At 36.4% G+C, this 15,404-nt stretch overlaps 1 protein-coding gene across 3 annotated transcripts; it reads right to left on the bottom strand.

Annotated features, from left to right (window-relative positions):
• Window positions 1-749: 749 nt before the first annotated feature.
• Window positions 750-10,207, bottom strand: LOC107798048 (uncharacterized). 3 transcript variants are annotated; one of them, XM_075234240.1, is made up of 6 exons: window positions 6,594-10,207; window positions 3,204-5,499; window positions 2,881-3,069; window positions 2,723-2,813; window positions 2,377-2,485; window positions 750-1,342 (listed from the first exon to the last, which is right to left on the bottom strand). In XM_075234240.1, the coding sequence occupies exons 1-2, from the start codon at window positions 8,728-8,730 to the stop codon at window positions 5,432-5,434; spliced, it is 2,205 nt and encodes a 734-aa protein (XP_075090341.1). In that variant the 5' UTR covers window positions 8,731-10,207; the 3' UTR covers window positions 750-1,342; window positions 2,377-2,485; window positions 2,723-2,813; window positions 2,881-3,069; window positions 3,204-5,431. The 3 variants fall into 3 exon arrangements, with proteins under 3 accessions (XP_075090341.1, XP_075090340.1, XP_075090342.1); XM_075234239.1 differs by lacking the exon at window positions 750-1,342 and adding an exon at window positions 1,372-1,854 and having other exon boundaries at window positions 2,377-2,813; window positions 4,363-5,499; XM_075234241.1 differs by lacking the exons at window positions 750-1,342; window positions 3,204-5,499 and adding an exon at window positions 1,376-1,854 and having other exon boundaries at window positions 2,377-2,813; window positions 6,594-10,206.
• Window positions 10,208-15,404: the final 5,197 nt, after the last annotated feature.

Below are 15,404 nucleotides of genomic sequence, written 5' to 3'. Positions count from 1 at the left end.
AAAGCTTAACTTAGTCAAGTAGCTAATTTCTAAGTCCCCGGCAGCGGCGCCAAAAACTTGTTGGGACCAAACACACTCACGCAAGTATACGTGGTCGTCAAGTAATAGAGTAGTAAATAGAGTATCGTTCCCATGAGGACTTATGATTAACTTTTGACTAATTCAAACTCAAATAGCATATCAATTCAATCGATTCCTTATAAAATAGATAATTGTCTAATTTACTACCTAAAGACTATCAAGTAATGGAATACTAGAAATCAACACAACACTTAAATAGTTTTAAATAACAATCAATGGGAGATAATATTCCGAGGTCACGGGTTATTTAACAATCATATTGCATTCTTAGCTTAAAATAACTAATTGATTTATCTGGATTGTTGGTTCACATGGTTGATATTACTCATAAGAGTCTGTCGAGCCCTTACTAGCCTATTCAAACTAACTTAATACCTATATGTCTATGGAATTAAACTTAACAAGAACGCATTTACAATTCTTGTATTGTAACCGAGCAAGGCAATTAGGTATATGTCTATCCCAATTGCGAATCCTTTCCCCTATGCTCGGGTTTAAGAACTTGCTCTATTTAATTCTATATGCAGTCTAGAGTTCCCACTTTCGAGTTCAACTCTAGATTCGTAGATAATATTTCACTGTTAGCTACTCAGCAAAATAATTAAAAACAGAATTAAATAAACAACCCAATATGATAAAATCAACTTTGTCAAATTAAACTTCAAACATCAACATTCATGTATACCCATGACCCTAGAACAATAGGGTTCTTAGCCACTCATATTCAAGCAATCATCCAAAATCCAAAATTCACAAGAGTACATAAGAATCAATAAAAGAAAGAGAGAATAGGAACTTCAAGACAAATTCCGTGGTTTCAGAACTTTGTTGTAGCTTTTTCCCCTTCTCCAATATGTTAGATGACCTAAAGGAGGTGTTTTTGGCTTATATATTGCGTACAAAAGTCGTGGGCCAAAGCTCTCTTATTCCTAGTCCAAATCGGCTTCAGTGATTGATGCTAAGGTGGATGCGACGCATCCACCTCGTCCTCCATTTCAGCTTTGCCTGCGAGGGTGGATGCGACGCATCCACCTCGCCCTCTATTTCTCAGTTTTGCATGCGAGGGTGGATGCGACGCATCCACCCTTTGTTCCTCCATCTCAGCTTTGCCCAGGTGCGGATGCTAAGGCGGATGCTATGGGCCGACTTCACTGCTAAGGGTGCACGAAATATGATATTTTTCTAGATTGGATGCGACGCATCCAATCTCTCTTCCTCTACCTAGAGCACCTTTTCTTCATATTTTTGCACTCCAAACACCCTAATTCACCACACACAACTCAATTAGTCATAAAACTAATAATTAAACCATGTTGGGCATTTTAAAGATCAAATAACATCAAGAAGCGATTAAAACATGGGTAAAGTAACATCAACACATATCGAAATATGCCAAACATCAGTAACATTCGTCCTTAAAATAAGTATATATTTACAAGTGAGATAAAATAAGTCTCAACCTAAAAGCAATAACATATACCAGGGGAATAACATATACTAGGGGAAGAGCTAGAGATCAAAGTACGAGTTCAGCCTAACTCAGTAACTTTAGTCCAAACTCTGTATTTGTCTTAAGAAATTCATTTAATATGTATAAATTATTAATTCAGAACTCAATAACTTGAAAGGACTAAAATCCTAACTCATGAGCTTCATATTCTGACTTTGCCTCTGCATACACTCCATGTCTCCCTCCTCTACATCAGCACCATCTTCGTTCCTACATATAGAAGTCTCATCCACTTTCAACTTAATGTTGTTTGTAAATTTGATCTGGAAAAAAGAAAGTTTAAGTAATTAATTGCTCGTTTTGTTTCCATTTATATGGCGTAGTTTGACCATGCACAGAATTTAAGAAGAAAAAAAATACTTTGAGTGCGCATGGAATTTAAGAAAGGAATGAAGTTTTTTTTTATAAGGAAGAAACAGAAAAAGACTTTTGAAAATTGTGGTCTTAAATATGCTACAGTAATATTTGTATGGCTATAAAAAATTTAAAACTTATGGTCTAAAACATGCCATAATATTTGCGTGGCTATAAAAGTTTGTCATTAATGGTAAACGAGAAGTTTAAACTGTTTTCCGATTTAGAAAAGTGACATTCTATTTTAACGGTCTATTAAGGAGATTCTTTTTGGAACGGAGAAAGTATTATGTGAAATAACATAATTCATCAAAGCACGAATAATAATGTAATGTGGAAAAACATAGTCATTCAAACTGCATAATTTATCATCACCTTTCTACAAACTAGCATCCAAGTCTATCAATATCAGGCTATTTAACACAACTAACCTTAGCTCGATCAATCCCGCATACAAGAAGAGACGTCTCTTCAAACATATCAATTTTCTTGTTGCTGAAGTCTTCATGAGTAATATGATCAGTTTCAAATTCAAGAAGACTGAAAAATGGATACATTTAGGCACATGCAATTGTGGAAATCAATCCAATACATAAGTAGAATAACTCTTTGCCTCGCTTGTTTCATTAGAATTGCATTATGAGGCATAACGGCTCTATGCACTTAATAATTCACCTTGTTGCCATTGACTCAGTCAAGAGCAATAACAACGATAATGAGGACAGAAGACGAGAAAGCTAGGCGGAGAAATTACAAGACAGGTAAATGTTTGCAAACCTGTTGAATAACCTCCAATGCAAGAGCAATTGGTTCTGATAGTATCCATCTAAGTCCACAGCACAAACAGCATTCCAGCTACATCTTTTAGCTGCATTAGTAACGACATTAACATAGGGGAAAAGAAAAGGCTAACAAAAAACCAAGGTAAACAATACCTTCTGATATCGAACTTTTCTTTCGGTCTTCAGTATGGCTGGTTTTGCTGATGTTAGTGGACTGTCTCGGGCTTGTTTAATGCAATTGGATGCACATCACTCCCAGTTTTTCCAAAAACCAACCCTTAGCACACCGCACAAAGAATACAGCTAATTTACACGATCCAAAACCTTTTGGATCCGCTCAGACTGCAGGCAGAAAAATTACTTATCAGTTAATCTGCTAAAATGAATATACTCAACGATTAATCAAAAGTACAACATCTATGATGATTAAAAGTGATAGGTTGTTTCATGTTAAACACATGTCAATCCATGCAAACCTTCTCCTTTTGCGGAGCACAAAGATGAGAATTGTATTCGGAGAGCTTTCTCGGTTACAGGTCTTGATCTTACTAGTTATCTCGACAGTTTGTTTCTTTATATCTGCAAATTGCTGAACTCCTTCATGTTTCTTAACTCTTAAATTATCTTCAAGTGGTGTAATCCATGCCAGTTGCTCCTTAAATGATGCTGACTTCTTCTTTAGGTTATATCTATTGAGTTGAGAAAGCATGGTTCTGAAGGACTGTTACTCAAATTAAACTGCAACAAAAAAATTTAGTGTGTGCAAATAGATAGCAGACTGGATTTGGCACCACATGCAATCATTTTAGGAAACGTAGGCATCAGATGAAAGCATGAGAAGAAAAATGCATACAGGGTCTAAAGCAGCATGGAATCAAACAATTGTGTGTTCAAGCATACACTAGCGCACCAGCGTATCTCAGTTCCAAGAATTCAACTAATTAACCATTTTGCTCAATAGGAAATCAGCTGAACTAACAATCTCAGGTAAACACAGCATATGTTCTCACATTGACGAATATGATGACAGGTCATTTGAATGATAATAAAAGAAAAAGCTAAGGGCCTGGAATCAAAACACAGATGAGAGAAAGATGTCCGATAAAGCAGATTTTCTGAAATCTTTCTGGTGATTTACATACTTTAAAGTTAAGGTTAATATTTTTATGTGGATAGTAAAGAACGTAAAGAAAAGTTGCTACAATTTGCATCAGCAATAAGCTTATTGGACAAATCCACTACTATTAGACAGTAAAAAGTGTTGATAAGTCTATCCTGTGGTTCCCAGTAAGAAATCTTTGATGAAAAAAACAAATGTAGCAGATACGGAGTCCTAAACTCGACGATCTACTAACCCTCTACCCTAATCTTCGACCTCCATATCTTCCTATCTAGGGTCATATTCCGGCAAGCTGGAGATATGTCATGTCCTGTCTAATCACTTCTCCCCAATACTTCTTTCCAAAAAAAACTCCTTTCATTCACTAACACCTGATAGAGCTAATATGGAGCATATATCAGTTTAATCTTCAATCAGTTATTACCTTACATTTTCTCAAAGTTTATTTGGTCCAAAAAAATTAGCTTTTTATGATTATATCAGCAATAATCGAGAAAAGGGTGGATTGTTCATACCGGACTCAATGGAGTCAGTTATAGCATCCTGCTTCTAGTTAGAAAAGAACATAGCATTCTTCATGAATATAGCTGATACTATGGCATCTTGTTCCCACTCAAAAGCTGTATGGATACACATCATTAGTCAACATTGTACAAGCCTTTTCATACTTCATTTTGAATCTTATATGGAATCATAGCTCCTCCAAAACTCAAAAGAGTAAACTCCATTCGATCCTTTTTTCTTAACTGCTGCATCTTCATTGCTAATTCATTGAAGACACACAAACTTCAGCCACTAAAACACCATTCTCTTCTCCTCCAATGATGGTTATCAGAAACAATACCGTGCAGCCATCAGAAAGCTTCCGTAGCTCTCCTTTACACGCTCAGATAACAGTTGCTGTCAACACTCTCATAATTCATGAACAAACCTTCCACCATCCACTGGCAAGCAATGAAGCGTCTCCTCAAACATCTCAAGCACACAATGCTTCACAGCATGCTTCTTCATCGTAATTCTCCTAATACACATCATGTATACCCTGATGCAGATAGGGCAGGTGATGTTACTGATCGATCCTGTGCGATCATCCACTGAGGCTGAATTATCGCGCTGTTGTTGGCGCGGTAGCAGAATCCAATTGGATTCAAGATCTCCTATCTGAACTTCGTGTGACCCTCTTGACACCTCCTACAGTCTACTGTGACAACATAGGAAACACAGTCTTTCACAGCCACATGAAGCATATTGCCATTGATTTTGATTTTACACGTAAACAAGGGCAAAAACATTGCCTTCATGTCATGCATGTCTACACCGCAGACCAGATAGCAAATGTTCTCACCGAGTTTTGCCCAAGACTCATTACCAGCGACAACTTACCAAGTTAGGTGTTGTTGAGACACCCCCTACTTGCGGGCATAATAGAGCTAAGGAACATATATTAGTGTAATCTTCAATCAGATATGCCTTACCTTTCTCATAATATTTTTCATGAATATAGCTGATACAATGGCAATCTTGTTCCCACTCAAAAGCTGTATACGTACATATGTAAGTAGTCAACATCGAATACAAGACTTTTCATACTTCATTCTGAATCTTATTAACAGCACCCTTCTTCTCCCCTCCCTCCTCTTGACTGAACCTCTCTGTTATGCTAAGTTCAAAATATTACCCATGAGCAGCTAAAAGTAAGGAAGTTGCAAGCAGCAAAAAACATATGCATTGGCATTCTTTAGGATGACTCTCATTCAGGAGCACCAGAGGAATGGCTTTAAAAGCTCCAAGCATTTCAAAAGGTAAGCAAGAAACAGATGATGGCTAAGTACAAAGCTACAAAAAGAACAAATCAGTGACACTTTCTATAGGTGGACAGATAAATTGATCACTTCTTTACAGGCCAGCTACAGGAAGTGGTCGATGGAAGCATAGTCATACAAATACTCAAGAAATACGACCTGCTATGTTGCAGGGCAATAGTTGGTTTATAACTTAAGACTAATTTACAATATATGACATTCTTTCGGCACAATAATGGGCTACATTAAGAAAGTAAAGAAGCTGAGTTTGTGTTCCATTTATGGCCTTCAGTGAACAAATCTGATTACTTTATGCCTTCTTTTATTATTTCTTTATTTTGGGCCTCCTTTAAGTCTTTGATTCAATTTCACTCTGTTCTTCCTCTTTCTCTTATTCTCTATCATTGAAGGACACTATGGCAACAATTACATACTGATAAGCAATTTTGTATTGTATGACTATTGTGCAAAACAAGTCTAACATTTTACTTCAGAACTAAAATTTATATGAGATATTGTCTTTGCCTGCATTTGTTATACCATTCTCTGTAGTCGAAAGTAAGCAGACATGATGAACTTTTCAATGTCCAATTTTTCAAAGTAGCCTCACCGAAGGCATCATGATGAAAATAACTAATTGGAGAACTATAAGAAATTTCACCAAAAAAAGCTGAAACTAACATAGAGAAGTAGATAGCAGGGCTACTCATTTACTAATAGGCACATATATCATGTGTCAGTATCCAACTGACTGAGACCAACAATTGTAAGAAGCTTGCATATTACTACTATCTACCTTCTACAAAGTCCTAAAACTGTATACTACCCAAAAATCTTCTTGCTATTTAGAAATTTACAAACTATAAGCTAGGAGAAACATAGTTATGTTTCATTGTAATCCTCAGTTGAACAAATACTGAGATCGTCCAGACTACTAAACTCACCTAAAAGAGATCCATAGTTATCAATGATCGGTAAGCCTAGTTGGAGTGAAAATTTGACTGCCCTATCACCTGGAAGTTGGACCCATCGGCCCATCCACAAATCTTCATTCTCTTGACCTGCTTGCTTCTCACCTGCACTAGAATCAGTTGGATTGCTTTGCAGCTCGACATTCTTTGAGCTCTGAAATTCGAATTTCTTTGACTGCTCAACATGGAAAGCCTCTTCAGTAGGGCTTACAGCCCCCAACGACATTTTTGTCATACCAATGCGGTTTGTAATTTCAGAAGTATATTTTCCTGATTTTCTCTTTTGAACTCCCATGGAGTGGCTTATTTCGTGAAAATCAATCCCCTGGTCACTTCCTCCATCAGATAAATTTGATATTGGAACATCAATTTCTAAGGATGAGGCTCCACCAGTTGATTCGAACTGAAATTCTTCATGATTTACAGTTTCATGTCCTAGCTTGACATTGACTAATTTCCTTTTCCCATCCTGAATCTCCCTTGCACGAGATATTTGCTTATTGCACTGCTGCTTCACCTTGAGTAGTTTCTGAAACTCGAGCTTCTTAGATTGATAAGCCTGGGAAGCCTCTTCAGCAGTACCGTAAGTCCCTAACCAAATTCTTTTCTTACTAATGGGGTTTCTAATCTCGGAAGCATAACTCCCTGAATTTCTCTTGCGAACCCCAATGAAGTGTGATGTTTCGGGAGAATTGCTTCTTCTACTTCTACTTAAACCAACAGTATTTAAGGACTGATCATTAGGCAGAGGAGATAATGCTCCCCTAAATGATTCCGGTTCAACACCATACCTCCCATTCTTTTGCCTTCGGATTCCAAGTAAGCTTCTCTTGGCTTTAGGATTGCTTGTTACAGTATTACACTCATCGGATGATTCAGGCTGAAGTTGTTCATAACTCTTTGGTTTGTTCCCTTGTTTACTCTGGTTTAATTTCTCGAACTCACACTTCTTGGAGAAATAAGCTTGTGAAGCTTCTTCAACAGTGTCAAAAGTGCCGATCCATACCTTCTTATGCCTGATTGGATCTGTAATCACAGCGCCATACCTCCCGTTCTTTTGCCTTCGGACTCCAATTATGCTTCTCCTGGCATTAGGATTGTCTCTTGGAGTATCACACCCATCAGACAATTTTGCACCCTGAACGTTATCCATTGAACACGTGGTCTCTCTAGAAGATTTTTCATGAATTACGGGTCCTTTCCCTTGCTTGACCTTTACTAATTTCTCTGTTTCTTGCATGTTCGAGCAAAAGCCTTTGGCGGGCTCTTCAACGGATTCAAGTGCATCCAATATTTTCTTTTTGTTATATCTTCCCATATTTTGCCATTCAACTCCAAGTAAGGGTCTTTTTACAAAAGAAGTGCTTCTTTCATTACTAATCCCATCAGTTTGATTCAAACTCTGATTACCAGTCACTGCAGGTGTGGCTACAGCAAATGATTCAAGCTCAGATTCTTCACATGTTATCGATATGCTCCCTTCTTTAATCATTACTAGTTTCTCTACCTTGCCCTTCTTAGAGAAATCAACCTTGGAAGCATCTTCAGCAGTATCAAAGTTTCCCCAAAAAACATCCTTTTTCTTAATAGGGTCTCTCAGCAAAGAACGCCACCTTCCTGATTTTAGCCTTTGGACTTTGCTTAAGTGTCTTTTGCCATTAACCTCGGCTAGTCGTGCAAATTCACATTGCTTCACCAAATAAGCCTTGGAACCCTCTTGAGCCTTGGAAGCCTCTTTCTTATGCCTAATTGGGTCCGTAATCACAGCACCATACCTCCCGTTTTTCTGCTTGCGGACTCCAAGTAAGCTTCTCCTGGCTTTACGATCACTTGCTACCACATCACAATGATCAGATGATTTTGTGCTATGGACATTAGTCATTAAACATGAGGTTTCTTTAGAAGATTCTACATCAATTAAGGATTCTTTTCCTTGCTTGATCATACCTAATTCCTCATATTCATGCGTGTTGGAGTTAAAGCCTTTGAATGCCTCTTTAACAAATTCAAGAGTACCCCAAGAATGCTTGCATTTTTTTCTCGATCTGGCAGAACGATATCTCCCCATGTTTTGCCATTCAACTCCAGGTAAGGGTCTTTTCTCATGCATGAGTTGGAGGAGAAGCAGGGGATTGACTACAATCTTGATGTCTAGTTGTGCAGCAAATTCACAATGTTTGACCAAATAAGCCTCCTGAGCAGTGCTAAAGGTACTCAACCAAACACGTTTTTCCTTAATTGGGTCTCTAATTACAGCAGCCTACTTACCACAATATCTCTTCCCAATTCGTTTCATCAAGCAAACTCAAAACTATACTTTCCATGCGATTAGGTTGGAAAAGATTGGAGTTTACCTTATCAAAAAAAAATCTTCAGAGACGCCAAGCTCAAACTGACGATTTCTTTTGATTGACTTTCACTGGCAGATGAAACAGCAGCATCCGATTCGGAGATTACAACTTGGGTTTTTGCTGGCTTCTTCTTATTTTACCTCTGCAATTCAGTTTCCATGGAACGACAATGTACACTGACTATGTCTAATTGTCTATGCATTGATGAATCGAGGGATGCCTAGGTGAGATGAAAGAGGAAAACAGGGTTTGTTGGAATACGGAGAGGAAATGATCAAAATGGTCCTTAATGTGTTGGGGATGCTTTATTTTGGTCCTTGATATATCTCCTTTAACAGATATAGTCCTTAATGTATGTAAAAAGGTGACATATTTGGTCTAAAACCCTAAATCTAACAGAATTTCCAATAAAAGCTGTTTAGTTTAACATTTCACGTGTGTTCGGAAAAGAAGAATTAACCCAAACCCACGCATATCTTCCTCTCGTCACCGTAGATGTCTTCATTCAGGTGCTCTCTTTTCCCACTCAATCCTCACACGCACACTTCCGTTCTTCTCTGTGTTTCTCACTTTTAACTTGCTTTTTAATCAAATTATAAATTTTTAATACAATATCAATCTCAAGTTTCCTCCTTCTATACGAAGTCATATCCAATCCTCTTTGTGCTCTTTTACTGTTTCTTTCTATTCTTTCACCGTTTCTTTCTTTGAGTACAACATAGATTAATTTACAGATGTGTTTTTCACCATTGTACACTTGCAAACAAGAAAAAGAAATTGTCTTTTCTCACAGAACTAAGAATTATAACAAAAGCTAAATATGGGTCTTCTTGACTGGTTCTAACTCCTTTTCTTTCTTCCTTTCTCTCTTCAGCTGAAGGAATTTCTGGTTTGCTCAGATTACGTTCAAATTAAATCTCTACTCTTATCGGAGCTTTTTGTCAGTTTTCGTGAATGAAATTGTGTTAGATGCAACAACCTCCATTTTTAGTCCCTTTTATGAATGATTATCTCTTTTAATTTAGAAGAGTGGTGAAATCTGCATATGATAAATCTAAAGCGTCTGAAACGGCCCAAAGAGACAGTGACAAAAGTACGATAGTTGCTCGTTTTATCTTCCTTGCCGGCTGAAACTAAGAGAAGAGAAAAAAATTAAGAAAAGAGAGAAGTTGTTCCTCATTAGACTTTTTTTTAAGAGAGATGAGAAAATATTCCATGTGATTTTGAGAGAAAGAGAAAAGAGTTTTAAGATGGCTTTTTAATGGGGAGAAAACTTTTTCAGGTTCTTACCAAACTCACGTGAGTTGCACATGAGTCAACTGTTAAACTTAACAGCCATTTACCGGAAAATCTGTTAGATTTAGGGCTTCAGACCAAATGTATCACTCTGTTATATACATTAAAGACTATATCCGTCGAGAGAAATATATGAAGGACCAAAATAAAGCAACCCCAATATATTAAGGACTATTATGATCATTTCCTCGAATACGGAATAGCATAATTTAATATTTACCCAATTATCTTAACCAAAATAGAATTTTTTTATTTTTTATATTTTTTATATTTATGATATTCAGTATTTAGAAAAAGAATATCAAAATACCAGTCCAAAATACATACTCACATACATGATATACATATATGAGATCATCTATCTATCTATATCTATATTATTATAAGAGTGGAATTCCAAAAGTTAAAAATTAAATTACTAAAATATCCTTCTAAATAACATATTTAGGTATTGAATAATAATATTTAAATAACATTTAAATAAAAGAATAAAAATCTAATTTGAAGTGCCTCCTCTAAAAGTTGTGTTCTTTCAAAGGGTGACTACAAGTATTGTACCCCTTCTTTTGTAACTAACCTTTCATGAATTATCCCTTGGTACGCTTCTTGTAAAATTTAAAGGAATAAAATCTAGAGTATATTTTTTGGCTTCCTTACCTGACTCCAAATAATTAATTTGTGGCATTGGCATTGCAAATCTTCAATAATGCTTCCTGATAAAACATTTTGGTAGTCTTTGTTTAATTACTACCTTTCCAAATGACTTCAATAACTAGAGTTGAAGAGAAGTGATGGCTAATTTGCTACCCCTTTCAACATTTTCTTGCACTATTTTAAATTTGTATTATTTGTGGTCCATTTTAACCCAAGAATAATGTTCTTTTCCTTTTCTCATCACTAGCACGAGAGGGCGATGATTGCAACTAATGGCGTATGTTAAAAAATAGTCTTTAATTCATGCATCAGCCATCACAAGCTGATGCCCAAAATACACATGATTTATAGTTGCTGTAAAGGCATTTTTCCTTGTGTAGCATAAGTCATCTAAGATTTCTTTAGAAAAAATACTTACTTGGAGTCTTTGACACAACATAATCATATAATTACCATGGTAGTAGCGATTCTAATTTTTATCCATCTATTCATATAAGAATCATTTATTTATCGTTATACGGTAAGGATTCCTTGAAATAATTTTGGAGTATAAAGGAATTCTCTAAATATTCTATAATATACTTCTTGGGTTATTAATTTGGCTTTAAAAAGAAAGGCAAATCTATTTAAATATTTTGATTCCAACAATCAACCTGATTTACAAAAGCAATTAATTATTTTCATAATCATGCTCATACTGCCACATGAATTTTTTACATAATCGCGTTTAAATTTTTTTTTACTACACTGTCAATTCTTATAGTGAGTATGAATGAAACACTATTTATTTTCTTTTATTCAGCCTTGTCGTGACTTTCTTATTTTATCTTCGGCACATATATTATCTATATGTTGTGGCTTATTGATTTGTTGGATTATTTTACAAGTGTAATTTTATTTTTATTTTTTTTGCATGTCTGTAATTAATTTTGTTTATGAGCATTGGCTACTTTTTATGTGTGTTAAATGAAAGTAACTTACATTATTTGGTATCCGCGGAAGTATAATTTTGGTTTTTCCCTTGCATATGCTTATTTAGTTGGTATCCATAAATTACATCCAAGTTAGTTTCTTGTTCAATTAATTTATTTTCTTGGTCTATTTTGAAGATTAAAAAAAATATATGTATGATCGTTGTATGATTATTTTCATGCATTTGTTCACGTGAAGGAAAAAGATATCAAAATAATCATTAGTATTAAATATGTAAAGGAATGCAAATTTGATCACGCCCAATTATGCCTTATAAAAAGGACTAAGTGGTCGTTGCAAATATAATCTAGTTATCAAGTTCGGAGTCGAATCCCACATGGAATTAACCTACTAATCACAGCTACTAGACTCGCACCAATTCACGCAATCAATCTTCAGAAATATTAAATAACAAATTGGATGTTTACTAACTAAAGATCAAGTGATGAAAATGCAGTAATTAATAACTAATTACGAACAGGTTGTATACAAGATTTGGAATGATCTAAGGTTCTCATTTCCCCTATTGTCGGAATCCTTTTCGCTACGTTTCCTATAAATTTGCCTAAATTTTCTCTACCGATTATGAGCGCTCTGAGTGTCGTAATTCTCTCCTGAGTAACTATCACAATTTACTAGACATACTCTTCCGAAATATGCTAGCTGGCACTAAGTTACAGCTCACTCGGATCGCACCAAGATTTCGTTATTCCTAATCTCACATTTAAACCCTTCGTATTAATCCCTCATATATGTTAGGAGTGATGTTGTTCAACAACTACCTAAATATGCACTCTCTTCCGAGTAATACACACTAAATAGGCACAGTCGATTGAGAGCTCTTCAATCAACCACAATATAAACGTAGTTGAACAAATAGAGAAAAAGCTACGGCATATCTATGTTAAACGTAATAGGAAAATCATCCTCTAATAGGTTCCATCAAAACCCTAGATTAGAAGTTTAGCTACTCATACTCATAGTAACAATTTTTCAAGTATTTTGCATAAATAAATTACAAAGTAAAGATGAAGGAATGTAGAACTCGATGATTCTTTCCCCCGAAAGTTGTTTCACGAGCTATTCTTGCCTCAGGTCGCCAAAAAACTCCTTCAAAAGTGATGTTTAATGCCTATTTATATGTGTAGGAAAAGACCTAAATGACATAGCCCAAGTCCAAGTCCAACAAGGAGATGAAATAAGCCTTCAAAATCCGGGTCAGGCTCGCTATGGACCGTGCCTCGCGAGGTGAAACGCGAGATGTATCTCGCCTCAGACTGTGCGGCGTGAGACATTCTGTGCACTCAACCTCGCCCTACCCCTCGCGTCGCGCGCTTCCACGCGAGCTCAATAGCTCGCCTCGCCTGCTTTAACGCGAGCCTCTAGGCTTGCTTCGCCTGCTACTTTATTTTTTCGCTGCTCAATTCTTTCTTTCTTTTTTCCAGTTGTTTTCGAGCATGATTTATACTTTAAATACTCCTTTTGCTCTAATTTCATATCCAATGTACCTACACATAAACTAGACTCCATTATGCGCAAATAAAGTATAGTTTAGAATTAAGGCACCTAAAATGTAAGGTAAATCATGTACTAAAATATGGAATTATAGCCAAACATCAAAATACACAATTTTAAAAAAAAAAGTATATGAAGAAGTTACAAACTCTAGAACGACATGTCCAACTCTCATGATTTTTAAGGTAACGGGCGGATCAAGCACCTTGATTAATAGTATGTGTATATCGTTATTATCACGACCCGAATTTCCCACCTTCGGGACCGTGATGGCGCCTAACATTTCACTTGCTAGGCAAGCTAATGTTAGAATAATATTAGCCATTTTAAAATAATTTTAAATTAATTAATAACAAAGAAATAAATGCGGAAGTAAAGTTTGAAATGTAGTGAATAATCCATAATAATAGCGATGTCTAAATACCATCCCAGAACTGGAGTCACAAGTGCACGAGTTTCTAAAATAATACAAATAAATGTCTGAATAAAATTCAAGCTGTTTGAAATATAATACACAATTGAGATAATATAGAAGGGGACTTCAGAATTCCGAACGTTGTACAGTTATACCTCAAGTCCCATTGGTAGTTGTATCCGGGTAAATCTACAGTACGTCGCTGGGACCAACTGCGAAATCTGCACAAGAAGTGTAGAGTGAAGTATCAGTACAACCGACCCCATGTACTGGTAAGTGTCGAGCCTAACCTCGACGAAGTAGTGATGAGGCTATGACAAGACACGTATGTAAACCACATGTACAAGTATATACAAATACAAAATAACAATAAATACAACAAATAACAATTTATAAATTGGGAGGGAACATGCGAAGGGGAAGGATATAATAATTTCAGTAGGAGAAGTGTCACTTAGCAGCCAATTAATTTATCAACAATAAAATGAGCAAATGATAATATGAAAATGGCACGGCACCACCCTTCGTGCTTTTATTCTCATTTGGCACGACATCTCCCTTTATGCTTTTACTCTCATTTGGCACGGCAACACCCTTCGTGCTTTTACACTCACAAATAGCACGACAACACCCTTCGTGCTTTTACACTCTTCCTTACCATGACAATAATATTATGAATAATTAAGATGGCACGACATCACCCTTCGTGGTTTTACACTCTTCCTTACCATGAATATAATTATATAAATTCGGAAGAGTATTTAAATGCGGGGATATACACTTATCAATAATTCAATACCAAAATACCGACTTCACCTTCCAAAATAATCAACAATAATTAAATGAATAATAATTTCACGAATAATGATATAATAATCAATAACAAACTTAAACGGGAATATCTTTAATTAAATAGACAATTATTCACAATAAATAAATTTCACGCGCATGCTTTGACTCAACCACAACGCATAAGTACTGTTACGCGGTGCCTTCCTGAAGTTCCTTGGAAGGGCGACGTAAGGCTAAGCAACCGATGTCAGTGCGGTTGCTATGCGCCAACTGAGGTCCTCGCCGTGCGCTAGACTAGATTGTCAATGCCGTACGGGAAAACCAATGTCGTGAGCAATTGAGCAGCGGAAAATGAGCAACTGTTGATGAAAGCTGATGATTGTATTGATGATGATGATGAAAGCTATTACAAGATGCAATGCGGTGTCGGGGGGAGAGACACCAGTACAGAGAATTGTTTGAATGCTTGAATGTTTGAATGCTTTGGTCCCCCTTAATAATGCTTAAAAAAAATAAACCAAAGTTACATGAGTTGACCTAAGAAAGCTGTAGAAGCACACTGAAAATGAATGAAGTAAAACTACTCTATAATTATAATGAAAAGGACTTAGTCTTCTATGGAAGCAAGTCCGATGGCAGCAACTTTGTCTTGAGCAGCAGGGTCTGCGCGCGCATTGCTGTGGGCGCACGCGACATTATTTGGATCTGCCAGCGGCTGGCCGCTGGTGCTTGGCATTGGGTCTGCGCGCGGGGCACTGTCTAGGTGTACGGCGTTGATGGCAACATGAT

The sequence above is a fragment of the Nicotiana tabacum genome, chromosome 17 (assembly GCF_000715075.1).
Source record: "Nicotiana tabacum cultivar K326 chromosome 17, ASM71507v2, whole genome shotgun sequence".
Classification (NCBI taxonomy): Eukaryota; Viridiplantae; Streptophyta; class Magnoliopsida; order Solanales; family Solanaceae; genus Nicotiana; species Nicotiana tabacum.
This window is presented reverse-complemented; position numbering and strand designations above follow the sequence as displayed.

Coding starts and splice junctions, on each gene's coding strand:
- LOC107798048 (XM_075234240.1), bottom strand. CDS start 8,730: ATGCATGAGAAAAGACCCTTACCTGGAGTTGAATGGCAAAACATGGGG. Junction 5,500..6,593: donor TAACTATGGATCTCTTTTAG/GTGAGTTTAGTA, acceptor TTAGCATAACAG/AGAGGTTCAGTCAAGAGGAG.